The following is a 27,286-nucleotide window of genomic DNA, read 5'->3' as shown; positions in this document are numbered from 1 at the left end:
ATGTGTTTTTGGTACACATTTTATGCTTTGTTAAAGCTTGTCTACAAAAACAGAAGTCTGTTCCTCATCTTCCACAGGCACCTTTGTGTCTGAGAGAGATGACATACGCTCGTAAAAAGGTTCTCCTGTCTTTAGTTGGCAAATATTAAACATAACATCTCGAGGCATTTTCCCAGGCAGTAAAGAGACACCGAACCATCAGATTAAATTAATTTTCCAGCATTTTAAACCTAATCTCTGTCTGCTGCATCTGTAGATGTATGTGTGATAACCACGAACAACTGTTGCACTGTACTGAGGGGAAAAATCAACACTTCAATGGAAGTGAATAGGCGGGTGTTGAACTCTTAAAAGAACCTTTTTTTTTCGTGCGTGTCATCTTCGTGGAACGCTTTCTGAAAGGTGTGAAAGCTATATATATAGATAATATTATTTATCTTTTTAGAACAATTGGTGGTTATGAGTTATCAAAACATGCTCAAGTGGAAATAACCAAGAAGCGTTTTACTGCATTGCTTCTATGCGTAATGGTACATTATGCAAAATTAGTCTTTTTATTGACACAGTAAGTATAACAGCTGCGCTTAGACTTACTGAGTAAGTGAGTTTAGATGAGGCAAATGATCTGTTTTCTGATTGGAGGAAAACAAACTAAAATGCATTCTCAGTTCTGATTGGCCACAGAATTCTAATGCATATTTTTTCTACATTAACAACTAACTCACAGGACTTAAGCTAATAATAAAAAGATTTAAAAACTTGTGTAACAACAACAAACGTATTAATCAGTGGTATGGTGACGTTTTCTGTAAGGAGATGTCTGTTTAACATGATGGATGGAGTTTCAGGTGTCAGAGTTTCGCAAGAGGCAGAGAGAGAATTTTCAGGACATGACAAGCAGCGCTTTTTGTTGTATTAATTTCAAGAGAGAGAAACAAGAGAGGCTGGTTAGGGAAAGAATGCTTATAGCTGCTGTAATAAACTGTAATTGTAATGTTGTAAGAGGAATCATTTGGTGTTAATGAAAAACATTCAGCTTTGGACAACTAATAGCTTTTCACTACCTAACTGTTAATTGTTTTCCTAGACCAGCATGTCCTGATGTCCTGTATTTTTTACTTAACCAGTTTACTTAACTTTTTTAACTTGACCAGTTACATGCTTTAGTGCAGATTATGTGGCAAGTGATATAGTTTCACCTCACGTAATAGGTTGAAAGTGCTTTTAAGGCCATTTTTGATGAGCACTTGTATGCATGCAGCATGTCTCTGGCTTCACGAATGTAACAGAGCTTGTATTTAATACAGGGGACGTGGCTGGAGGCTGTAAATTGCTGCGAAATCGCTTTGAGAGTAAGGATCGCGAGTGGTCTTCATATACCTGCGTTTTGGGCTTCCACGTCATGGGTAAGACAGACAGACAAAAAGAACATGCTTAACGTACTGTATGTTTCTGTTGATTTTATTGAATGCTCTAAATATGTGTGGCGTTTTGGTGTCATGTTTCCTGTAGGCGTGTGGCTGGAGGGTTCAGATGGAACAGATATCAACGCTCTGTGTCGCTCGAACAGTGAAAGGCTGGTAGCAGTGGCTGATGATTTCTGCAAAGTTCACTTGTTCCAGTATCCGTGCCCTAAACCGAAGGTTAGTGCAAATGAAATAACGCAGCATAATATCTTGAAATCTTTTCAGTCATGGATTGGAATTAAAGTTGGCGAATGTGGGCTGGCTCTGGAATCTGCTAACGCTGCCAAATTGCCAGTCAGGCAGTGAACTTTGTGGGTCTTTCTGTGTATCTTTATTAGCCCAAGATTTTCCTGGAAATCAGGCCACATGTACTATAATTACAGACTAGTCTAAACAGCCTCAGCGTAAAAATAACATGCTAAATAAGTAAGCTATGTATATCTATAAGTGGTAATATTCTTCTAAATTCGAATGAATTTCTCGTGTATCTTTTTTGTAACTTTTTTTTCCTAATGTTACTCATTTTTCTTTTTCAGGCACCCAGCCACAAGTATGACGGTCACGGCAGTCACGTGACAAACGTCCGCTTCACTCACAGTGATGGTCACCTCCTCTCACTGGGTGGAAAGGACACATGTATCCTCCAGTGGCGAGTTAGAAGGGGCGGAGCTGGAGACAACAAGGACCATCCAACCTCTTCACTTCCTCCCTCCTCTTCCACAGAACCAGGAAGCCAAACTGAGAAGGGGATAGAATGAACAGCGAGGGGAAAAAAAAAAAAACAGTGAAAAGTGAATATCAGGTTGCACAAACTAAGTATAATTCAGCCTACGTTTGACTGTGCTGAAAACATCCTCGAGTTCTTCTGACCAACAAGGAGTGAAATGATGGGAGTTTTCACCAGGTTTACATGTTATACTATGCAAATTCTATAGAAAGGCGGACCAAGACTTATCTTTCTGTATTCTGATATCAGCAAATGATTTATTGATTAATGTGGCTTCGCAGGGCATCATCTCGAAAGAAAAACAAGTGTCGCAATTATTATTCTCATCATAGTACATGTTTACATTACTGAACTCTTTCTCCTGTTCGTTTTCTTTGCAGCTGTGATGCCTGACTATGACGTACTAAAGATGTTTGTGTCTTTACACTATTAAACATAAATCATTTGTCTGTGTAATATTGACTAACTGAAATATAACAGTTGCATTCTTGGCACAGTATGGCATAGCAGATGGTAGAGCGGGCAGGGTTGTCACCTCACAGCTCCAGGGAACTGGAGACCTATTCAATGTTGAGTTTGGGTTACTGTCTGTGTAGAATTGTACATAATCCTCCAGGTTCCTTCTTCCCAGAAATACCTGCATGCAGCTGAATTGGCTACACTAAATTGCCTGTACGTGTGGGTGTATGTTTTTGTGGTGTGCCATCTAAGGTGTATTCTAATCTCATGCACAGTGCTGCCAGGATGAAATGGTTAGTGAAGATGAATTTTGTCACTGTACTAAAACACAGTCACAGCATGCCTTTCTTTGATGTTATCCTTCCATTCATCCATTTTCTGTATCACAAGCTGGGGGACACCATCACAGGGGTCACACTCACACACTTGGGACAATTAAGTGATTCCAATCAGCCTGTAAAGCATGGCTTTGGACTGAGGGAGGAAACCAGAGTACAAAGAGGAAACCCTAGAAGAATGCAGAGAACATGCACACTCCACACATAGGGAAATGACCAACCCCATGGTCACTGTGCCCTCTTTTTACTCAATGTTATATTAATGTTTACATTTCCAGTGTACGACAGAAATGAGTACACCACTGTGCATCATTACTTAAATGTCAGAATGATTGCTGAATAATTGCATTATTCTCAACCAAAAATAAATACTTTTGGAAAGACTATATTGAAAATTCAGGGCCCAAAGTAGAAACTCAATGCAACAAAACTGAATAAACGTGTGATTTCCAATTAGTCTGATTGTGTGTGAGCGTGGTTATGAAATGTCCTGAGAAACACCAGAATTTTCTCAAATTTGGACCAATGGGCTGTGTCTATCTGCATGTTTGCATAATGGATAAGACTTAGCAGACGAAATGAAAAACCTGTTTGTGACACTTCACAAAAATGGAAAAGGATACAGGAAGATCGTTGCCTAATAACAAGAAATCTGTTCCAGCAGACGACATGTGCTTCAGACTTGGCAGACGGGGAATTCAGTGGAAACCTGAATTTTTGTGGCAGCTCAGACGGTGAAAAGGACACTGCAGAGCATCAAGGTCTATGGGCAGCATCCAATAAAAACCCTTGCTTGTTATTTGGAACAAAACTGCAAAATGAGTCTTTGATAAAGGAACATGACAGGAAACCTGATGAATATCAGGAGCACAAACTTTGGTCAGATAAGAGCAAGATAAATGTGTTTGACTGTAGACTACCACAGTGAATGCATAGACCTGACAATGAAGCATGGAGTGGGAGTGATAACATTTGCCTGCATGAGTGCAAAAGGTGCTGGAGAGAGGGCATTTATAGATGGCAGCATGAATGCCTGTGCATATATCAAAATACGGGCTAAGATGACTCCCAGTCTCTTTAACCTTAGCAGAAGAGGATTATGACAGCAATCCAAAGCACACTGCCAAAATTACACAAGAATTTCTAAGGAAGAAAAGTGAAAACTATGAGCTGGCCAAATATGTTGCCTGACTTGAATCTAATAGAACACCTTTGTGGTATTTTAAAGAGCAGTATAACCCTTCCAGAAAAAAAGCATCTAAAAAACCCTGTCTCTGAAGAATGGCAGAACATGTTTCCAGAAAATTGTGCAATACTTTTATCCTCCGTGCCAAGAAGGATTGAGTCATTTGTCAAAAATGAAGGTAGATATACACTGTGTTGCCAAAAGTTTTGGGACACCCCTCCAAATCATTGAATTCAGGTGTTGTTTTTCCCCTTGGCCCCTTAGTTCCAGTGAAAGGAACTCTTAATGCTTCAGTTTGGACAATATCATGCTCCCAACTTTGTGGGAACAGTTTGGGGATGACCCCTTCCTGTTCCAACATGACTGCACACCAGTGCACAAAGCAAGGTCCATAAAGACATGGATGAGTGAGTTTGGTGCGGAGGACCTTGACTGGCCTGGTCTTGACCTCAGCCTGATAGAACACCTTTGGGATGAATTAGAGCGGAGACTGCGAGCCAGGCCAAAACTGGGATGTCTGCCTATACATGCACATAAATTTAAAATGGAGTTGACCCACCCTTTGCAGCTATAACAGCTTCAACTCTTCTGCAAAGGCCTGCACAGAGTCCTGACCTCAACCCGAAAGAACACCTTTGGGATGAATTGAAGCAGAGACTGTGAGCCAGGCCTTTTTGTCCAACATCGGTGCCTGACCTCACAAATGCACTTCTAGAGGAATGGTCAAAAATTCCCATAAACACACTCCTAAACCTTGTGGAAAGCCTTCCCAGAAGGTTTGAAGCTGTTACAGCTGCAAATGGTAGGGCTAACTTCATATTAAATTCATGTGCATGTAAAGGCAGACATCTCGAAACTTTTGCCAATATAGTGTACAAAGTATTGGAAGAGTAAAAAGCTTTAAAGATCTCACTATTGAAAGGTGTTGTTACTTTTTGCTGCCTTGAGTTCCTACTGTGCGGCCTGTATTTTTAATATAGTAACTCTAAACTCTTACTTTTTCATTCTACGTAAGAGCAAAGGCCCTACTGCTCACATTAGAAGCAGTTACTGCAGTGTGATACAATTTTGCATCATGAAACATTGAAATGATTTTGGAGCCATAATAAGTGAAAGAAACATTATTATTATTATTATTATTATTATTATTATTATTATTATTATTAATTATCATACCTTCATACCTAATTATTATACCTAATCATACCTAATTATTATATCTTTGTTTGCCTTCACTTGCAGCCAATAATAAATAAATAAATAAATAAATAAATAAATAAATAAATAAATAAATAAAAGCAGGAAACAGTTAACAAAGTAAAAGTCCTGTTATTGCAAACATGAGACGCCATAACTAACAGTACTTCTGGATCATGTGCTGAGGTAATGATCAAAAAAACATGTTAAGCAGGTTTGTGTGATCATGTGAAAGATGATACAGTAGGTCTTCAACACAAAAGTAGCTAGTTATGTAGAAATGCAGTTTATTGGAGCTATCAGTTTGGAAGAGTGTCATTATGGAGAGCCCTCTGCTGTCTGTGAAGAGAATTATATTCGTGATAAAAACATTGACCGGACTTTCCTTACCTAATTTTTTTTTTTTTGAATATTTTATTTTGAATTTTCACATTTTAAAGAACAATCCCCGTTCAACATGCCAGCAAAAAAAGTAAAAAAATAAAATAAAATAATAATAATAAAATAAAAAATAAATTAATTAATTAAAGGAAAAACGAAAGCAAAAAACAAAAACACACATGTACACACACGCACAAAAAAGTGTAATGACATTGTACTCCATATACTGATTGCACATACATATATACATATATACACATACATACACACACACATCATATATATATATATATATATATATATATATATATATATATATATATATATACATACATACACACATACATATACCCAGGTATAACATACATCTGCACTTCATATAACCATACTTCAATCACACTCATATACCTATACAAAAACACATACAGCCGCCTCTACACCTGCACATATAGCCATTGAGAAAACAGGCCAAAACGTCTTTACCAGTAAATACCCAATTATGGAAATATATAGTTGTTACACAATGCTACTTTGTTAAAATTAACCACCCCACTTGAAAAAAGGTTTAAATTCAGTTATCATGGGTCACCTTCCAAATAATCAAGAAAGGGTTTCCAAGTCTGTACGAATCTCTTTGGTTTACCCACAATCTCATATCTAATTTTCTCCATATATAGTGCATTGCTGAGTTCTGTGAGCCATGTTTCAAATTTGGGTGCACACTCTTTGTTCCACAACATCAAAATTGTCTTTTTCGCTATAGTCATCCCATATTGAACTGTTTGGATCTGATGGGAACTATACTTCTCTAGGAAAGGGGACCAGCCTAATATTGCAATAAGGGGGTTGTGAGGGAAATCAATCTTAAGTACCTTTGAGTAGAAAAAGAAACCTCAGTCCAAAATTTACACATTTTTGGACAGAGCCAAAATGAATGGGCCAATGTACCCTCATTGGATTTGCATTTGAGACATAGGGGAGGCACAGAGGGATATATCTTACCTATTTTTTAATGGTTTACATTTTTTTTACAAGCCTGAAAACACCATTGAACATTATAAATAGCTCTTTAACTGATTTCAGCAGCTTTAATGTCATTTAAACAAAGTGTTTAAAGTATTTAGTCAGTGTATATTTCCAAGACAGTGCAGAAGTAAAAGCTTATAACACACACACACACACACAAACACACACATAAAATAAAATGAAAACATTGACAAATAGTTTCACCAAATCGCCTCTCAGTGTTATTTTTTTCCAAAGTGATTTTATTTTATTTTTATTTATATTATATTGATATTTTATTTCTATTTTTTTTAACCACATTTTTATTATTAGTTAAATAATAAATCAAAAAATTTACCAAACAATTATTTTTTTTAAAAAAAGTTGATATATTCAAGTGACTTGTAAACATAATGTGTAAATATAATAGCAGATAATATATTTCAATATATCAGTTAAAGGACTGGTCAATAAAATGAAACTCACATTTCTGAAAGATTTCACAATATAAGAATAAGTTTGATAACGTGTTATCTTCAAGTCCAAGAATATGATGTAATCTGCATATTTAGACCAGGCCTGAATAAAACCTCCTCAAGACATCATACGCAAATCAATGTGACCTTGCAACCAAAAGGGGGCAGTGTGCCACTAGGTTCACTTCTTAACATGTTTATCCAAGATTAAATGACTACTTACACCGAACAGGCATAACATTATGACCACCTGCCTAATATTGTGTTTGTCCCCCTTTTTGCTGCCAGAACAGCCCTGACCCATCGAGGCATGGACTCCACTAGATCCCTGAAGGAGTGCTGTGGTATCTGGCACCAAGAAGTTAGCAACAGATCATTTATGTCTTGTAAGTTGCAAGGTGGGGCCTCCGTGGGCAATACTTAAAGGACTTAAATGATACTTAAAGGACTTAAAGGATACTTTTGATAGATACTGACCACTGCAGACCGGGAACACCCCACAACAGCTGCAGTTTTGGAGATGCTCTGATCCAGTGGTCTAGCCATCACAATTTGGCCCTTGTCAAACTCGCTCAAATCCTTACGCTTGCCCATTTTTCCTGCTTCTAACACATCAACTTTAAGGAAAAAATGTTCACTTGCTGCCTAATATATCCCACCCACTAACAGGTGCCATGATGAGATCATCAGTGTTTTTCACTTCACCTCTCAATGCTCATAATGTTATGCCTGATCAGTGAAATGTAAATATGGTATTTATACGCTATACGCTATTCAGGTGAATGCATTAGACATAACGCTTCTGAGTAATTATCCCCACTAATGAGAATAAAAAAACACATTAATACTCATTATGTATTTATGGAATTTTACAAGTTTATAATTGTTACGTACATTAAAGTTTATGCTGTTTTTTTTTTCAAACATTGCCGTGATTAAACAATAACTAATTTTTTGTATGTTCAGTGTCTTCACAGTGAAATAAATTGTTTTAATTCTAACAACATCATAAAGACTGGGTTTCATTTTTATAATAGGTCAGTTTAGTGGGTGGGACAGTGGTGCAAGTTGCACTGCCTCAGTGTCTCTGGTTCAACCCTGAGATCAGATTATTGTGTGTGTGAATATTCTTCGTGTTCCTTCTGTGTGCATGGGCTCTCTGGTTTCCTCCTACTGCCCAGAAAAGGTGTGACTAGGCAGAATGACTATACTAGACTGTGTGTATGTGTGAATGAGTGTGTTAATATGTGTGTGCATGGTCGAGAGAGTGTTTTACTGAATTAATCCCTCATGGGAAAATTGAAGTGTTATCCCGACATGATAGTAAGAATACAGTGAGAGGGTAGATGAGCAAGTAAATATATTGTAAATTGGACAGTGATTGTGTCGATATAAGTACAGTAGAAATAAAATAGTAGTAACATGATATCTAATGTAAATGGGTACCTAATGTAGATGTGCAAATGTGCAGAAATACAGATGTTTATGAAGGAATATTCATATTCTAAAATGACAAACACACTACACTGTTTAACACAAGCATGAGCATAATTGTGATGTACAGTGAGGGAAAAAATTATTTGATCCCCTGCTGATTTTGTACGTTTGCCCACTGACAAAGAAATGATCAGTCTGTAATTTTAATGGTAGGTTTATCTGAACAGTGAGAGACAGAATAACAACAAAAAAATCCAGAAAAACACATTTCAAAAAAGTTTTACATTGATTTGCATTTTATTGAGTGAAATAAGTATTTGACCCCTTTGCAAAACATGACTTAGTACTTGGTGGCAAACCCTTGTTGGCAATCACAGACGTCAGACATTTCTTGTAGTTGGCCACCAGGTTTGCACACATCTCATATCTCAAGGAATTTGGGTCCACTCCTCTTTGCAGATCCTTTCCAAGTCATTAAGGTTTTGTGGCTGACCCTTCAGCTCCCTCCACAGATTTTCTATGGGATTAAGGTCTGGAGACTGGCTAGGCCACTACAGGACCTTAATGTGCTTCTTTTTGAACCACTCCTTTGTTGCATTGGCTGTGTGTTTTGGGTCATTGTCAGGCTGGAATATCCATCCACGACCCATTTTCAATGCCCTGGCTGAGGGAAGGAGGTTCTCATCCAAGACTTAACGGTACATGGCCCCGTCCATTGTCCCTTTGATGCGGTGCGGTTGTCCTGTCACCTGGGGATGGTGTACTTGGGGTCATAGGCAGCATTCCTCCTCCTCCAAACACAGCGAGTTGAGTTGATGCCAAAGAGCTAGATTTTGGTCTCATTTGACCACAACACTTTCACCCAGTTCTCCTCTGAATCATTCAGATGTTCACTGGCAAACTTCAGATGAGCCTGTACATGTGCTTTCTTCAGCAGGGAGACCTTGCGGGCACTACTGGATTTCAGTCTTTCGTGGTGTAGTGTGTTACCAATTGTTATCTTGGTGACTATGGTCCCAGCTGCCTTGAGATCATTGACAAAATCCTCCAGTGTAATTCTGGGATGATTCCTCGCCGTTATCATGATCACTGAAACTCCATGAGGTGAGATCTTGCATGGAGCCCCAGACCGAGGAAGACTGACAGTCTTTTTGTGTTTCTTCAATTTGGGAAAAATCGCACCAACTGTTGTCACCTTCTCACCAAGCTGCTTGGCGATGGTCTTGTAGCTCATTCCAGCCTTGGGTAGGTCTACAATCTTGTCCCCTACATCCATGGACAGCTCTTTGGTCTTTGCCATGATGGAGAGTTTGGAATCTGATTGATTGCTTCCTTCTGTGGACAGGTGTCTTTCACACAGTTAACGTAATCTCAGCTCCTTACCTGTATAAAAGACACCTGGGAGCCAGAAATCTTTCTGATTGATAGGGGATCAAATACTTATTTCACTCATTAAAATGCAAATCAATGTGGAACTTTTCTGAAATGCGTTTTTCTGGATTTTTTTTGTTGTTATTCTGCCTCTCACTGTTCAGATAAACCTACCATTAAAATTACAGACTGATCATTTCTTTGTCAGTGGGCAAACGTACAAAATCAGCAGGGGATCAAATAATTTTTTCCCTCACTGTATAATGATGTCTTGAATCGATTTAACTACAGCAGAAATCAGAAGACAAAAGACATATAAGGATGACAAAAAATAAAATCAGTAAAGATCTGCAAATAAAAGCAGGGGACACCGTGGCTTATAGTTTAATGATTATGTGCTTGCTCTGCACTTCCAGGGTTCAATTCCTGCCTCCATCTCACGCTTCTGGGATTTCCTCTGGGTACTCTGGTTTTCTTGACCAATTCAAAGGGTTGTGCTGTGGGCTAATTGTCATCTACAAATTTTCTGTAGGGGACTCTGGGCACGAGGAAGGGAACACCCTGCATGGAGTGCCAACCCTTAAGAAGGCACATTCGCAATTCATTACAATTTAGATTGTATCTAAATTGTATTGCGAATGTGCCCTCTTAAGGGTTGGCACTCCATGCAGGGTGTTCCCTTCCTCGTGCCCAGAGTCCCCTGAGACAGACTCCAGGCTCTCTGTAACCCCTGCGGTAGGATATGCAACACAGGAAGTGGATAGATGGATTTATTTATTTTTAAATATATAACTTATAATAACCTCATGATTTGATTTTTTTTTTTTCTATAGGTACTTAGTTAGACAAAGCATATTTTACCATATTTAGCCATATTAAACCATGTTAACCCCAGTGTAGTCTATGAGCTCGGGAGCCCATGTTGACTTTCTGTCTGCTCCGAAGACGCGAGAGCCGAACTCCCCCGAGTGACGTCGCGTTTCCGAAGATGACGTTGGCGCCGAGGAGGAGGAGGAGTTGGAGGGGTGGTGAGGAAGAGGAGGATGAAGCTGGAGCGGAGGATGGGAGGAAGAGTGGCGTGAGACACACACACACACACAGGCTGGCTGCCGAGGACCTCGCGTACATGCGCGCGCGCGTGTATGTGTGTTTGCGTGCGTGCGTGCGTGTGTGTGAACGCGTGAAGTGACTGGGACTTTGGAGGGACTTCATTAGCGGACCGAGACAAAGAGACGCGTTTGTAACGTCCTGAGGCACGCTGTAACGGAAAGTTGAAACTTTTCGGCGCCGCCACAGCTCGCGCTGCCGTGCCGGTCCCGGCTTTGTCTCTACACAGCGGAGCGCGACGATACATGCAGGAGTGAAAATCAACATCCGCTTGATTTAAAAAAAAAAAAAAAAAGAAGAAAAAATCACGCAAGAAGGGGAAGCCGACGGTGTGCGTTCGCGGGGAGGAGAGAGAGAGAATGGCGGCCAACATGTACCGCGTCGGAGGTGAGCGATTTCAAATAAGCGCCTTGTGGAAATTTTGCTTTTCGGTATAGCAGGCTAATGCTAACGCTTCTGCGGCTAGCGCGGCCAGGCTGGCTGATTAATAGTTAACTGCAGGATTCGTTAGCCTAAATGCTAACTAGCCTGTTAGCGCGTTTTGTCATTTGATGGGTAGCTAGCTAGCATGTAGTATTTCCGCCTTCTCTACAATGGCCGGCTTAAGTTAGCTTGTTTAGCTAGCTGAGCAGGCTTGCTGGAATAACACGTAAAAGTTTTGCACACAGCCGAACTGAACTTTTGAGAAGATTTCACACAGTCTCCCGTGGGGCTTGTGAGACTCTCGTTTACTTTTACTGGGTGAAATGAGGGATGGTGTTCTTTACTTTTCTTTCTGCAAGAATATTAAAATCAGCCTACTGGACTGAAAAAGAGAGTAAAATGACTCGGAGTAAGTGAGGAAAGGTGCAGTGTTAGATTTCCATGTCAGTGAGTGTGTATAATAATCTGAGCACACTTCTCTTCAGCTGTAGTATTTACACTGATCATTAGTTATGTATAAACTCCCATTTAGGGTTATGTTTCTTTCCCTGTCCTGTTTTTCTAGATATTCAGGATTTGTTTTTAAAAGAGCACACAATCCTAGTTGATCTCTGACCTCAGTGATCAGATGATTAGATTGTGTTGTATTGCTGGTCCTGTGTGTTGCTGACAGCCTTCAAGATGTCTTCTCCAAACAGGCTGTGTGTTTCTGTTCACTTACAACATAGAGCCAATGTCCAGTGCTTTCCTTTCTGACTGAAGCATGTGTCCTGAATCCAGAGATGTTTTAAAGTTAATACAGAAGTCCAGGGTAGGATGAGTGTAAGCAGTTGTACGGTGTGTGTGATGGAGTGTATCGGTTGCTGCAAATATACCCAAGCTGTGAAAACCACGGTTCCCTCTCTTTTCCTCCTGTATTTAATGAAGAAGAAGATATGATGGTGGTCTTGTTACGGTTTGTAACGAAGCGTCATTAGGAGGTAATTTAAACCAGCTGGTCGTTCATTCATGAGGATTTGAAAACTTCTCATTCATCCTCGGTTACACGAAGAAAAGCTCAGTGTGGATGTCTGAATGAATGTTGGCGTCTACAGATTTGTGTCATGATAGAAATGTCTGCAGACATCTGCATCAAAATAGCATACATATCGTTTTTAGTGGAATTGAACCTCTCTGACTTTTGTCTGCTTCCCCTCTCTCTCTCTCTCTCTCTCTCTCTCTCTCCTTCCTCCCTCTGCGATCTGAGCTTCACAGATGTGCGTGTGTGTTGTAGCTCTGAGCCGCCAGCTGTGGGTTTGAACCCCATCATGAGTCTCAGCCGAATGAGCTGCAAAGTGAATCTTGCGAAACACACTGAGACGCAGACGAGACTGACTGCATGGCTCTATTGTCTGGGCCGCTTCTTGTGTCACCTCGAGCATCCTAACACACAAGAATACCTGACAAAGGCTTGGTTCAAATGATGGGTCGAGGGTTAAGACGATAGTAATTAGGGAATCTCCATGGCAGACAAAAAGATACAGTGGCATGAGTTAAACCCACTTGACATCATGGCATCCATCACGTTTCTTAATCCACTTGTATGTAGAATATTTCATGCATCTGCCAGTTATTTTTTAAGGCTAATTGCGCTCACTATCCTTACTGAATAAGACTTGTTTTAGATATTATTACCTGTTTTTTTTTTTATAGGTTTTTTGGATAGCCTTAAACCAGTGTCAGGTTTATTTAAAATTGGGCTGAATAAAATGCCACACTATGTCTGAATAGATTTAATATTTTACAGGGGACTCATGCATGTTTCTGTCCATATATAGACAGAATGCATTATCTACATAGAGTTTCTAGAAACACACTAAACAGTCCATTAATCTGTTCCAGTATTGGGGGAAAGCTGATGTAAAATATATATATATATATAGTCCTGTTAGCTACTTAAATTGAATATTATTATTATTATTATTATTTTTTATCTAAGCATTTAGTTGAATAATATATCATGTCTCTCAGCCTTACCTAATTTTTGAGCAATGTTTTTCATTACCATGTTGGCACAACAGGCTTTGTTTTAAAGGGGGGAAAATGTTTATATAGGCTCTATATTAACTCTGAAGCACCTTCTTGGCTTAACACACATGCATGGAAATGATCCCAATATTTGACGTTAGATTTTTCAGCTTTGTGGCCACTGCATGGCAGTGTAGCTACAGGCTCCTAACAAAGCTTTTCAGCCGTCTCTGAGTGTGTGGTGAAAGTGAGGAGTAACGTTTGACAAAACCGTATTAATACCTGCTCCATGCAATTCCAAACATATGTGAGCTTTAGCTTGGGGAAAGGATGAAACCTTTAACCAAACCAAGTTGAAGTGGCCATCATTGATCTAAGAGTCTGGCAGCGCTGGATTTTTGAGGCATTTTTGTTCCAAATGAGCTTCCCGAAGCAGTAACGATTGTGTATGAATATAGATATGCACCTCGCAGGATCAGTCACTGATGAAGAACGAGAGACCATCACTGTAATTTGCTCCTGTATGATCGAGATAATAATGTGGTGTATATTGTTGAATGGTTCTGAAAAATGTGAGCTGTATAGTGGAACAACTCCCTGAGAAATCAACACACACATTCAGGACGCTTTAGGAGACAGATTAGATGCGTTGTAATTTAAAGACAGATACGGGTTACATATGGGACATGTGAACTGTCATATTGGACAGATCCGGTCTGAGCAAAAAAATCTGTACCGTCACATTTTTTTCTCCGCAGAGCCCTTCTGCTCTTCATGCATGTAAAATCTGAGATTTTCTTGACTGAAATTAATCCTGCGTATAATTAAGAGTTTCATTTATTATGTATTACCTGACTTCACAGCTGCAAGGTTAGGACATTTATCACACTGGGAACTGTTCTTCTCTGTTTTTACAAGTACAGCCAGACATTTACATTTCTGGCATTCGGCAGACGCCCTTATCCAGAGCGACTTATTTTATACAATTGAGCAATTGAGGGTTAAGGGCCTTGCTCAGGGGCCCAGCAGTGGCAGCTTGGTCAACCTGGGATTCAGATTCACAACCTTCTGATCTGTAGTTCCTGCTACCACATCCCCATATGCTTTAGTTACGCTCTCTCTTTGCTGTCGGAGCACGAAGGAGTCATTCTACATCCACCTATACAGTCTTAGTTGCTGTATTATGAAGTCGCCAGTAGGCGTTCCTGCAACTGGATGCCATAGCAGTAACGTTCATCAGTGGGTGGCACAGCTAGCGTTCTTGCTGCATGAGACGGGATGCAGGAGAAGCTGTGTGTGCTCTTTTTCAAGGATCATGTGCACTATACTTTCAGTCACATAAATAGTCGTTGCACTAATTTGCTCCATATTTGCATAAAGTTGAGTCATGCCGCTGGACACGCCCACAGCTAGTCACTAATGGTCACTGTTGCTCATGTCACCAGCTTTTATTGAGATTGACCGGTTTCCCGTCGCTGTATGTAGCATTACTCAGGTAGTCCTTGGCCTATTTTCTTAAAGATCGGCACTCTATAGTACTGAAACGTTTCTGTGCATGTCTTTTGGTTGCCCAGTTTCAGTTCTCAGTCCTGCCTGGGCGTGATGTAGATGAATATGCAAATAATTTCAATGCCTGTTAATGATCATAAATAAACAATACTCATTGGATTGATCCTCGGAAAACTTTGTGCTGAACAAAATGTTCAGTATGTTCAAGTGGCATCTAAAAACGTTTCTAATAACTGCTGCATAACAAGAATACTTGCATGGTTGTGTTGCACTGAAACAGCTGCTGTTAATACTTTAAGAGCTCAAAGAAAGTGTACTGTACTGTATATTTTTATGCTTCATTTTTCCCCCCTCTCGTCTACAGATTATGTGTACTTCGAGAACTCGTCCAGTAATCCCTACCTGATCCGTCGAATAGAAGAGCTCAACAAGGTGGGGATGGCTTGTGTACTTTTTTTTTTTTTTGTCTTTCTTATTAAGTGTGGTGTTGTAATGCATTTTTTCTATAGCTATAGCATGTCAGTAGTGTATGGTTGTTACACAGCATGCTGCGCAGTTCATCCTAGTGAGTTGAGGACCCTGCTACACATAGCTCTTATACTGTAAAAGATGATCTGGACCTGTTTTTCATGGATTATTGGCATGCATAATATACGAACCCTTTCAGAATTATTGGCATCCGACTTGAAAATGAGCAAAAAGTCATTTATAGCATGCAGTCATCATCTTTTGAGCTCAAACATACAAGGATGTTGTATTTTGTTTTTGTTAATGTTCCTGAGGACTCTGAACAAATAAAAAAAAATAGTCTTTGTTTTAGACCGACTCTGAATATTCTAATATAAAATATTCCTTAAGGATGTGAGTAATCTTCATATTTGTGTTGCAAATGATATTTGTGATACAATTAAAACAAACAGCTTTTTTTTGTTTGAAATTTTGTTCATCATGCTTTGAATTTTTTGCATCGTTGCTGGTATTAAATCCCAGTGAAGTGTGTTATCATGTGAAGTGTATTTAAAATAGTCTTAATGTAGTGTGACCTGAAGTTTAAGCTTGTTTATCTCACCACATTTTTTTTATGTCATCCAGCACGTTGCCTAACATATCTGAGCTTATGAGAGTAAATAATTAAAAACAGTAAGAACATTCAGTCAAGACTGAAGCTCTTGCGTTGTTGGATGAGTAGTCCGATTGGTCTGACCTCTGTCTGTCAATTGTCTCTCGCAGACGGCCAATGGAAACGTAGAAGCCAAGGTCGTGTGTCTCTTCAGGAGGAGAGATATATCAAGCAATCTCAACACTCTGGCTGATAGCAATGCTAGTAAGTCCACAGCATTTCCTGTCCTTTATGAATTCCCACTTTCATTTCATCCACTCTGCATGTTTTGGTCCAAAGCCGGTCATAAATTGCTTCAATCACCTAATACAGAAAAGTAACTCTTCACAGTTAGAGATTGGATAGTTTTTGATTGGCTTTGCTTATTTGTTTAGGATCGTTACATGTTAATCTTTACAGAGTTAGACAGCGCTTTAGAAGAAAAGGCAACATTTAATGCTACATATATTAATTATTTATATAATAGTACTTATTTAATACTACAAATCACTTAAATTATACTTAAGCTATAGTGGTTACAAAGGTAATATGCTCTCATGCACCAATTATAGCCAGTGACTTATAGCATCTGCAGCACTGTTGGTTTTGCATCTTGGCTTGATCTTTAGATGGTTTTTATTCATTTTATTTATTGTATATAAAATGTAATAATTTATAATTAAAATAAATTTATAATTTCTTTTCTTTTTTATAAACTGAGACCAACCATTTACTCCTGTTGTTGCTGCACCGTGCTGTGTTTTTTTTTTTTTTTTTTTATAAATATAAGCTGCGTCAAGCTATGTCCACACATCTTTCTGTTCTGTTCACACTTCATCCCTCCCAATAATTTCCTGGTCTCGCCTCGATAGTTTGCCGCCTCAGGCTTGCTGCATTATCCGCTCTGGCTCGTGTTCACCCATAACCCCTTTCCAATCAATTGTTGTTAAATTGCCAGACAACAGCACAGGCGGGAAAGGGGCTTCGAAGTAACACTCTGTAACTAAGAGTGTGCTTACTGACACCATGTTGGCACCACTGCTGACAATCCCTTGGCAGCTGTGTTGCACTGTGCAGAACGAGAGCCTTGTGTGTCTGAACTTGATAGTGAAATGTACTCAGAATTTGTCGTTTGCATTTTAGAATTGTCTGAGTAATGCACAGCATGTGACTTTCAAATGAGTCGTCGTAAGAGATGTTTGGATTGACTGATTGATTGATGAATTAACTGTATTCTTCTTAATGCTGCCGCAAGCTCTTTATGAGATGAGTGTGATAAGCTCAGTGGCTAGGATTCTAATTTTAAACCCCAAGACTGAAGAACCAATGCTGGGCCATTGAGCAAGAAATATCACCGCTGAGCTGCGTGCTTAGATTGTGTCGACACAGTACTGTCCCAAGTTGCTGAGGATCAGAGTGAGGGGAAGCCTTTAAACCTCATTTTAACATATCTATATAATTGGCACATAGTTTTTAGGATAATCCTGCATAGATTATGCAACAAAAAAAAAAAAAAAGAAGTTAAAGCAGCAACAACAACTGATTCTTTATCGCATACACATCTAACCATGCAAACAAGCCATAAATAAATCATTAGGTTTTATGAACATGAAAATGTTGTAAGACGTCAATAATAAAACTATGGTCAGTCATTTATGAGCATGTTAATCAACCAACGGCGCTTTGATCTGGCTCATTGGCAGACCTACCAGCATCAGCAGCCCTGTCTCGTTCCTAATAAAAAGCCGTCTTAAACCTATCTTTACTAAAGGATGGAGCAATGAGAGTAAACGCCTTGTCGTAGCGGGTGCAGACTACTGTTCCAGGCATTTCTGTGTGTTATTAAACCGTTTGTGGTCACAGCTCTGCTAATAGCATCAGGGTTATTGTTGTAAGGATTTTAAGGCCGTGTTCAGATCTTGTATTAACATCCTTCTAAGGTGATCCAGTCACAGATGGATCCAATCTGTAGCAGGGTTGCCAAATCAACCCCCATTTTCAGTCAGTCCCAATCATATCTTATGCCGAACTAAAACTTGCAATGAAGTGATATTTAGCTATAGATCAGCTTAAGCTCAGATCAGTTTTAAGTTTTTAAGTTTTATGCTCAGCAAATTTTTTATGTACTTTAATAGATCCAAGACAGAAAGAGAGAGTTGCAATCAACTTTTGACCTCTGCAGGTTAGATATGCAAGGTGAGGGGGGAAAAAACCTGGAAGCTTAAACTTAAAAAAATTTTTTTAATTGATCATTATTTATACCAGCCTGGTTGGACAGAATATATTTAAATCAGTGTGAAATACTGATTTAAACTCTGGTGTCTAGGTGTGGTGATATTGAGAATGCATTAGGCCACATTGCCATACACAACAAATGTAATGTTGAGGGCACATGTGCCTCAGACCTTACCTGCATGTGGTCTGAGTGATCGGCTCCCGGTACGTGTTTAACCTTTGGAAACATGTACTTGGAGCAGTCCATTTGGTAATATCAGTTATGAACAGAGCCTTAGATTATGCTGTTATTCAAGACCACAACTTCTCCTTTCTTGTTTTCATCATCCTTAAGACCGTGACCCCTTTACCCAACCCCCTCCACCTAAAGCTTGCAGACCCACTCATGCACACTGTCTAGCTTCTTGATTGTGTCCTCCCTTGGCCTTGAACCCACAGTCCCGGTGCTGCACACTGAACAAAAGAGCCTTCATGGCACTTGCAAGGCCGTGGCATCGAATGGGTTAATACTGGCTCCTTCGTGTCTTTGTCCTGTCTGCGAGTGACTAGTGTGTCCCGGTATGACCGAGATAAGCTTACCATATATATATATATATATATATATTTATATATATATATATATATATATATATATATATATATATATATATATATATATATATATATATATGAGAGAGAGAGAGAGCTAGACACACAGAATCTCACACACAAACATATATACAAGAGTGTGTATATGTGTGTGTGTTAGTGGGGGATGGGCGCCTCAGGTTCGATGCACAGGGTTTCCCAGGAAAATTGGCAGGGTCTCGTTGGCCGAGGGGGTGGGGACATTGGAGTGGCAGGAGGCCCTGATAGAAGGGGGTGTGGTCTGATGTTCCACCCATTTACTGACAGGGTTTCCTTAGACTCAGTGCAGGGGCGGAGTCCAGTCACATCCTCTGATACACTCCTGACAGGTCTCACCTCACTCGAGCATCCGCTCAGAAACTGAGAAAATGTGTGGCGTCTGAGAACTAAAAAAATAAATGTAACTATTTAAAATTGTCAAAGATATTTGCTGTCTTGCATCCGTTTTAATCAAGCCCTGTCTGAATTTGTAGCAGGACGTCTTCATGGTTTATTCACTAAATATTTGCATATAGTTGATGCTCTGTTGTTGGAGTTGATTATCTGCTTATATTGTTAAGGTTTTCTTTCTGTATTGCCCTTCAAATGTTTAAAACGTCTTTGAGAAGAAATACAAATTAAACCCCGTGCTCAGTTAAATCAGTAAGAGCAAGTAAACACAATTAGGAACACAAACTGATATATGTTGCTTCCCCAGGAGACTTTGAGGAGGAGTCTAAACAGCCACCAATCACTGATCAACAGAAACACCAGCTTAAACACAGAGAACTCTTCCTGTCCCGGCAGTTTGAGTCTCTTCCTGCCACACACATACGGTAAAGGTCTTTCTTTTCCACACATGCTCGAAGCTCAGTGGTTTCCTCATGCCGTGAATAAAGTTGTTTGGACCATGTTGGACACGGTTTTTTATTGCTTCACCTCCACTCACTACCTCTGAATTAGTGTTGCAGTCACACATTCATCTGCCTTCTTATTACTACTGCTGCAATGTTTCTCAGAATTTTTGCAAAAATATAATGTGAGCAGTAGGTTATTAATTGTAATATTTGGCTTTTAATATGATTTTTAATTTGTCATTTGTATACCAAAAGTCAGCCTTAATTTGTGAACAGTTATGTTTACATTATATGCACACTAAGTGGCCAAAAGTATGTGGACACTTGACCATGACACCCATGCATGCTTGTTGAACATCCCAGCCCAAAAAGCCTTAATACAGATTTAGTCCCCTCTCTGCTGTAATAAAAGCCTCCACTCTTCAGAAAGGCTTTCCATCTAGATTTTGGAGCATGGGATTTGTACATTCAGAAATTTAGAAAGAAATTTAATGAGGGCATGCACTGGGTGAGGAAGCCTGGGGTGCAGTTAGTGTAATAGGTGTTCAGTAGGGTTGAGGTCAAGACTCTGTACAGGACACTCAAATTCTTTCACCCCAAACTGAGCAGTCTGTCTTTTTGAAGTTGGCTTTGTGCACAGTGATGTTGTCATGCCAGAACAAGCTTGCACCCCTTTAGTCTAAGCAATGAAAGTTTTAATGCTGCAGCATGCAAAGCTATTTTAGACCATCATGCGCCTCTTTTCATTGTGGCAACCGTTTAATGAAGAGGGTCATAGCCCTCAAAAATTGTGCATGTGTGTAAAATGTATAAAGGAAAACTTTAATCCTAATTAATCTATGCAGAATAATCTTGTCATCTAGTATTTGACTTGTATTTGTTTTTCTCCACAGAGGGAAATGTAACGTCACACTTCTGAATGAAACTGATGTTTTAACAAGCTACTTGGAGCGAGAGGTAAGAGAGATATAATTTATTTATTTATTACCAATGAGGGAATCCAATCTGGGTGATTAGCAATGATGATTAGCAATTAGTTTAGTGGATCTGTATGTGGTTTTGTACTCTGCAGGACTGTTTCTTCTACTCGTTGGTGTTTGACCCGGTTCAGAAGACCCTGCTGGCTGACCAGGGAGAGATCAGGGTGGGCTCCAAATATCAGGCTGAGATACCTGACAAATTACCAGAAGGTAAGGAGCAAAGTTCTGTCGAATTGATAAGTATAACCTATTACTGTAGCTAAGCATATTTTGACATAAACCTGTTACTGTCTGATTAAAGGGGACTTGGACAGTCGAGTACAAGAAAAACTGGAGACGAAGGTATGGGATCCAGATAACCAGCTGAAGGACTCTCAGATAGATCAGTTTCTGGTGGTGGCACGGTGAGTCACAGCATTCACACCCACCATCTGTTCACAACTTGGTTCTCTTACCACAGAGAACATGGTCAGAGCTCAGCAATACCTCAATCTAGTGCATTTGATTATTAAAAATATTCAAGTTGTTAGGGTTAATGTAGCAATAAAGAGGAAATTGAAAAGTGTCCGGTTTTCCTTTCCATTCAGATGAAACGTTATAATGACATTTCAGTACGTTGTATTGATGAATGTTGTATTATGAAACATACTGAACGAACATTCCTGTTTCAGAGTGTAGTATATAAGATTGTATGGTATGTTAGTCCACAATATATTAATATGAATTTAGTGACTGTTTTTTTTGCATACTATTTATTGTATTGCTTTGTTCCAGGCAATATGAGATTAAAGGTTTTTTGGGTGACCTTTTTAAGGCATGGCACAGCAGTATATTTGCAGTATCGTACATGAGCATGTAAATTCACCCTTGATCCCATTGTGTGAAGTATTTGTTTCATTGATTGCCTGTCTAGTATTGGAATAGGATTATATAACTTGAAATGTTTCTGTTATACCTTAGGTACTTGTAAAATTATTATTTACACGTGGTATTATCTTTGCAGGGCTGTGGGGACGTTTGCACGTGCCTTAGACTGCAGCAGCTCCATCCGCCAGCCAAGTCTTCACATGAGTGCAGCAGCTGCATCCCGAGACATAACCCTGGTGAGAGGAAATGCATGCATTTTATTGCAACCTCTCATGCGTGTGTGTGTTTCGATCAGAACAGAACATAATCATGTTTTCACTTCCTAGTTCCATGCCATGGACACACTGCAGAAGAATGGTTATGACTTGGCCAAGGCCATGTCCACACTGGTGCCGCAGGGCGGCCCTGTGCTCTGCCGCGACGAGATGGAAGAGTGGAGCGCCTCGGAAGCCATGTTGTTCGAGGAAGCACTGGAAAAATATGGAAAGGACTTCAATGACATTCGCCAGGACTTTGTGAGTTCACAAGCATTTACTTGTTTGCCATCTGCACGCATCCTGTAGATATGGTTTTGGAAAGTTTGAAAGGGATTTCCGTTTGTGCTGAAGAATGCTTTTATATTGTTGACTCTTATTCGTTTTGTTTTCCTAGTTGCCTTGGAAGTCATTGGCCAGTGTTGTTCAATTCTATTACATGTGGAAAACCACAGACCGTTACATCCAGCAGGTGAGCTTTCAGTATTTATTTATTTTTTATTTGTTTGTTTGATTTTTTATGACTGTCTGATTCTGTTCTGTTTTGTATTAACCATTATGGTTCAGATGTCCACTCAATATGTTTGTTGTTGTTTTTTTTTTTTTCCTATAATATTAGAAAAGACTGAAGGCAGCGGAAGCTGACAGCAAACTGAAACAGGTTTACATCCCCACCTAGTGAGTATTTACTGAAATAACACTGTTTTGGTAATATAAGTGTAGCGAGAGCTTGGGTTGAAGAACCTTATTTTTAATCTTAACTAGTTTACGTATTTTACATTTTCCTCCTCATCCACTTATAGGTAGTTTATTTGTGGTCATATATTCTGTTATCTTTATTTAAAAACTTATTTAGAATTTTGTTGTCACCAGCACCAAGCCCAACCCTAACCAGATCATGGCTCCTAGTAACAAACCCGGTATGAACGGAGCTGCAGGATATCAAAAAGGCCTGTGCTGCGAGAGCTGCCATAGTAAGTACCAGATCATTGCACTCAATCTACTTTTTTTTTTTTTTTTTTTTACCAATACCAATGTTCTGGATCTTAGCAAATACTTTTGAACGTAAGGTTAGAGGTTCTGAAATTGAGATGCGTCTCATGACCATAATGAATACAGCGTTTTGCCACCTACTGGAAGTCACTCCTAAAATATGGAGCCGAGTATGTGAACAGTGCTGCTTACCTTGCTGCTGTGTCACATGTCTAGTAGAGTCTAGTATAAACCTGCTTTTATAAATAGTGTTTGTAGGTATTCAAACTTTATATAACACTGTGAATATGATTACATTTATGAATATGCTTAAGATTTGCTATTATGCATGGCTTCATTTAGTTGAATTTCTTAGTTGACATTTCCTCTGGTCTGCTGCAGCTGCTCAGTCTCCTCAGTGGTATGCCTGGGGTCCTCCAAACATGCAGTGTCGACTCTGTGCCTCCTGCTGGATTTACTGGAAGAAATATGGTGGGCTGAAGACACCCACTCAGTTAGAGGGGGCTACAAGAGCTGGCTCGGTATGCCACATCTACTGATGTTACTGTAATGTTAGGCACGATCCAATTGTGAACCTTTAGCTAACCGTGACCTCTCATCTTTGTGATAGGATGCACCCTCACGTAGTCACATGACTCGTCAGGAAGTGCAGGGCATGTCCCCGTTCACCAATAGCGCCGGTCGAGCCAAGCTTTTGGCTAAAAATCGGCAGACATTCATTCTGCAGACCACCAAACTAACCCGCGTCGCCCGTCGCGTGTGCCAGGACATCCTGCAGTCACGTCGTGCCGCCCGCCGCCCTTATGCATCTATCAACGCCAATGCCGTCAAAGCAGAGTGTAAGTGTACTGCATTCACCACACCTCACCTTCAGATTGTGCCACACTTATAGAAATGCCTAAATCCTGTAGAAGTAGTGCATCAATTATTGATATTGCCATAGATTGAAGTTCATTACAGCCATAATGGATTTACATTATAGTGATCTAGTAGAGGATTGCTATCATATCGTGACCAGTGGTTATTCCATTTATAGTGTAGCCTCACAATATTGACGTTTTTAAGTACACAATATTGTTTTTTCTGTCCTTTAGGTATGATAAGACTCCCCAAAGTGGCAAAAAGTGCTATAAAGAACCGCCCTGTTCCACGAACATCTCTTGTTAACATAGTGAAAGAATTGGGTAAGTTTTGCATTGGTTCTACATACATCTTTACGGTTTGTAATTTGAGTGATGTACTAAGTGGGTGTTTCTTGTCTTCAGCTGTCCAGGCTCCCCTTAAACTCAAAGCTCCTAGAGGTGCTCCCACCCCAATCAACCGTAACCAGGCCAACCAACCTCGCAGTGCGACTGCCCTGCTTGGCAAGAGACCCTTCGATAGTGTAAGCCCTCACTTTCTCTCTTTGCTTTTGTGTTTCTTCTTCCCTCTGGCTCTCTGTTTGTCTTATTTGTCTTACACATACTGTACCACTGAGCCTTTGATAACGCTCACCCTGTTTCCTGTAGGGGGGAGGACACTCCTTCTCCACCAACGGGAGGCCATTTATGAGCAGCATGAGGACGACTGCCCAGTCAGTCATAAAGCGGCAGAGAGTTAGTCAGGCAGATGCCCCAAATCCTGTAGTCTTTGTGGCTACTAAAGAAACCAGGTGTGTTAAAGCAGTGCTGTGTACACACACACACTCTTATTCAACTGTGTCCATTTCAATTTGCTGCTTGGGTTAAAAAACATAATTGTGTATGTGTTTTTCAGGGCCCTGAGGAAACACCTTTCTCAGGCTGAGATGAGACGAGCAGCTAGGAAACCCAACATCCCTGTCAGAGTGAAAATTCCTCTGCCACCACGGCCAATTCCTGTCCCTGTTCTGCCCTCTAGCACCAGTGAGCCGATCGTGCTGGAGGACTAATGACATTTCTTTTAGCCTGCCTCACCTCACATCTCCCCATCTTCATGCCCTCCTTTCTTTTACCCCCCTCCCCCTTTATTTCCACAAAAAATGTGTGCGCTGTCTTCCCCTCTAGTTCATCATTTCTTTATCTTCTAGGTATCCTATTATTTTTGTTTTTGTCTGTTCATATCAATTTTCTATCGCCCTTTCTTAACTTTTCCATGCGGTCATTCGATCTGTGAGCTTTATAACGAAACGTATACACACAGATGAGCTATTGCCCCACATAATCACACAGCAGCACACATCAAGCTTTCATCATAGACTTTGTAGTGTTTTATTCCTGTAGTACAGTTTATTCCCCAACCCCACTCTCTCCTCCCCTATTATTTTTTTTTTTCCATTTTTTTTAAATGCCGAATATTTTTAACTGTGTAATTTAAATCTGATAATGCGCAACATGAAATGATGGTGATAAAGCACACTTTATTTTTGTCCTCTAGGTCTATCTTTATTTGTGTAAATATTAACATTTTTCAGGAGTGATATCTTTAATGCTGGTGTAGTAAGGGGGTGGGGTTTTCAGGTTGGGTGGGATGGGGGTGCGGGTGGGTCTGGCATGTCTCTCTTATTCGTTCTTTCTCTTTGTTTAAACAAATTCAGTAAGTAAGTGCTCCTTTTCTTCACACTATAGTCAATCTAATGGTTGGAAACCTGTAGTGTTTCTTTTAGTGGCTTTGTTCTCTTTACCCCCAATCTGAAGTGTCCCACTTGACTAATCCTTAAAAGAGCACCACTAGACCACAGGGTGCAGAACGGCATCCGGGTCGGCTCTTACTCCACGTGACCTGGATCGTTGGAATGAAGTTCAGGACGGCTTTTATTTATGGCCCTGCTCTCCTCTCTCTTGTGTTTTCTTGTTCAATATGTGATTTTTCTCATTTTCTTCTGTAATAAGAAATCATTTCAAACCACACATTTGATGTACGCTGATGTGTGCAAACAGTGACAGGATGCTGATAAGCCCTTATCAAGGTAAAAAGGTGTTAGTGTAAGCTAATGAAGTGGTGGGAGGGAGCAGGGTGGGTGGAGGTTGGTCAAAGAAATCCTGTGGCAGCTTCTGCCCCCACCCCCCCTCCCCTTTCTTCTTTTTCTTCTTTTTCTTACCAGTAAATGGTCTCACAATCAGGTTCAGCCTCTGCCTCATTTTTGGTCTTTTATTTCTTGTATCTGAAATAAACAAAGCCATAGAGTTTTTAATTTTCAATTAATGTAATCCCCTGGCTTGCTTACAAAATGGCCCTGCCTGTAAGGTAACGTAGTGACTAGATAATGTAGTTAGAAAAGTGAGAGAGAAAGGAAGTTTTGGCTATGATAAAAGATTGGGTTCTTAGTAATGGCTCTAATAGGTTGTAGACTGCTTTGATATTGACTCGTCCTCATTTATGGTTTCATTTGTGCTTCTTAAGGAATGAATGACGTTCTCATTCAGTGGGTGATTTGTCATCACCCAATGAGTTCTACACAATATTCCCTTGTACATTGTTTTCTTTTCTTTTTTTCCTCTCCCCTAGTGTTGGGGGTTTTGTAAGGTTTCTTAAACTGAGCGTGCACCGCACACTAAAATTTAAAATAAACGTTGATCTGTCCACCGAAATGACTCGCCAGTTTTATATACAGGAAACTGGTTGTGTCCCCACCCACATAATACTGCACTGAATAATGTGTCGGTATACTACACAGACACGGTGTTCATGAGTAGGGCAGTGTGTGATTTGGGACGAGGCCCTTTTAATACTTATCCACTAGTAGGAGTGATTGAAGAGGAGCTGGGTGATGTAATAAGTCATCCAGCTAGCTTCTCAAGTGCAATGGTCTGACTTTTTGTCACCTATTTTTTATTCAAATGTGTCTATATCCTTTAATGCAGCTTGACTAGCACATATTAATAAATAAATATATTTATGGGGGCTGGTTGTGGCCATGCCATGCCATGCCCTTATCTTATAGTTAAGTGTTAGTTAATATAATTTAGTACTAGTGTTAAATAAACAGGAAGATTTTAGGACTTTTCAAGCATCTTAAAATATAAGTATATAAAATACTTTTCAAGTATTAGTGTCTTGTTTGCATTAGAACCATGAGCTGTAGTCAGCTGTATTTATATATATATAGAGAGAGAGAGCGAGAGCGCGCGAGCGAGCGAGCGCTTTGGGTCTTTTAAGATGTCGTGTGTTTTGACAGAAAACAAGCCTATAAACAACAATTCTTGCTGCAGTAGTACCCTCAAGCCTAAAAATACACAGGTAGGACAGGACACAGATAATACTAAAAAAAAATTACTGTTTATATATATATATATATATATATATATATATATATATATATATATATATATATATACTAATTGTTTAA

General features: G+C 39.7%; 2 protein-coding genes across 3 annotated transcripts in view; both read left to right on the top strand.

The window, feature by feature from the left end:
* Nucleotides 1-3,447, top strand: part of eml3 (EMAP like 3) — a 41,426-nt gene extending 37,979 nt beyond the window's left edge. For both annotated transcript variants that reach the window (XM_058394293.1, XM_058394292.1), the window contains 3 exons: nt 1,308-1,406; nt 1,513-1,643; nt 2,003-3,447. In XM_058394293.1, coding sequence (XP_058250276.1) covers nt 1,308-1,406; nt 1,513-1,643; nt 2,003-2,224 — 452 coding nt within the window. In that variant the 3' untranslated portion in view covers nt 2,225-3,447. The remainder of the gene's footprint in view (nt 1-1,307; nt 1,407-1,512; nt 1,644-2,002) is intronic.
* Nucleotides 3,448-11,072: 7,625 nt separating this feature from the next.
* Nucleotides 11,073-26,528, top strand: mta2 (metastasis associated 1 family, member 2). The gene is made up of 18 exons (XM_058395339.1): nt 11,073-11,537; nt 15,454-15,521; nt 16,320-16,413; nt 19,748-19,865; nt 20,780-20,843; nt 20,959-21,076; nt 21,168-21,270; nt 21,870-21,969; nt 22,060-22,248; nt 22,385-22,459; nt 22,607-22,665; nt 22,861-22,961; nt 23,362-23,501; nt 23,591-23,819; nt 24,075-24,164; nt 24,246-24,364; nt 24,489-24,631; nt 24,736-26,528. The coding sequence occupies exons 1-18, from the start codon at nt 11,510-11,512 to the stop codon at nt 24,887-24,889; spliced, it is 1,992 nt and encodes a 663-aa protein (XP_058251322.1). The 5' UTR covers nt 11,073-11,509; the 3' UTR covers nt 24,890-26,528.
* Nucleotides 26,529-27,286: the final 758 nt, after the last annotated feature.

The sequence above is a fragment of the Hemibagrus wyckioides genome, linkage group LG07 (genome assembly GCF_019097595.1).
Source record: "Hemibagrus wyckioides isolate EC202008001 linkage group LG07, SWU_Hwy_1.0, whole genome shotgun sequence".
Taxonomy (NCBI): Eukaryota; Metazoa; Chordata; class Actinopteri; order Siluriformes; family Bagridae; genus Hemibagrus; species Hemibagrus wyckioides.
The sequence above is the reverse complement of the archived record's forward strand: the minus strand, read 5'-3'. Positions and strand labels throughout refer to the sequence as shown.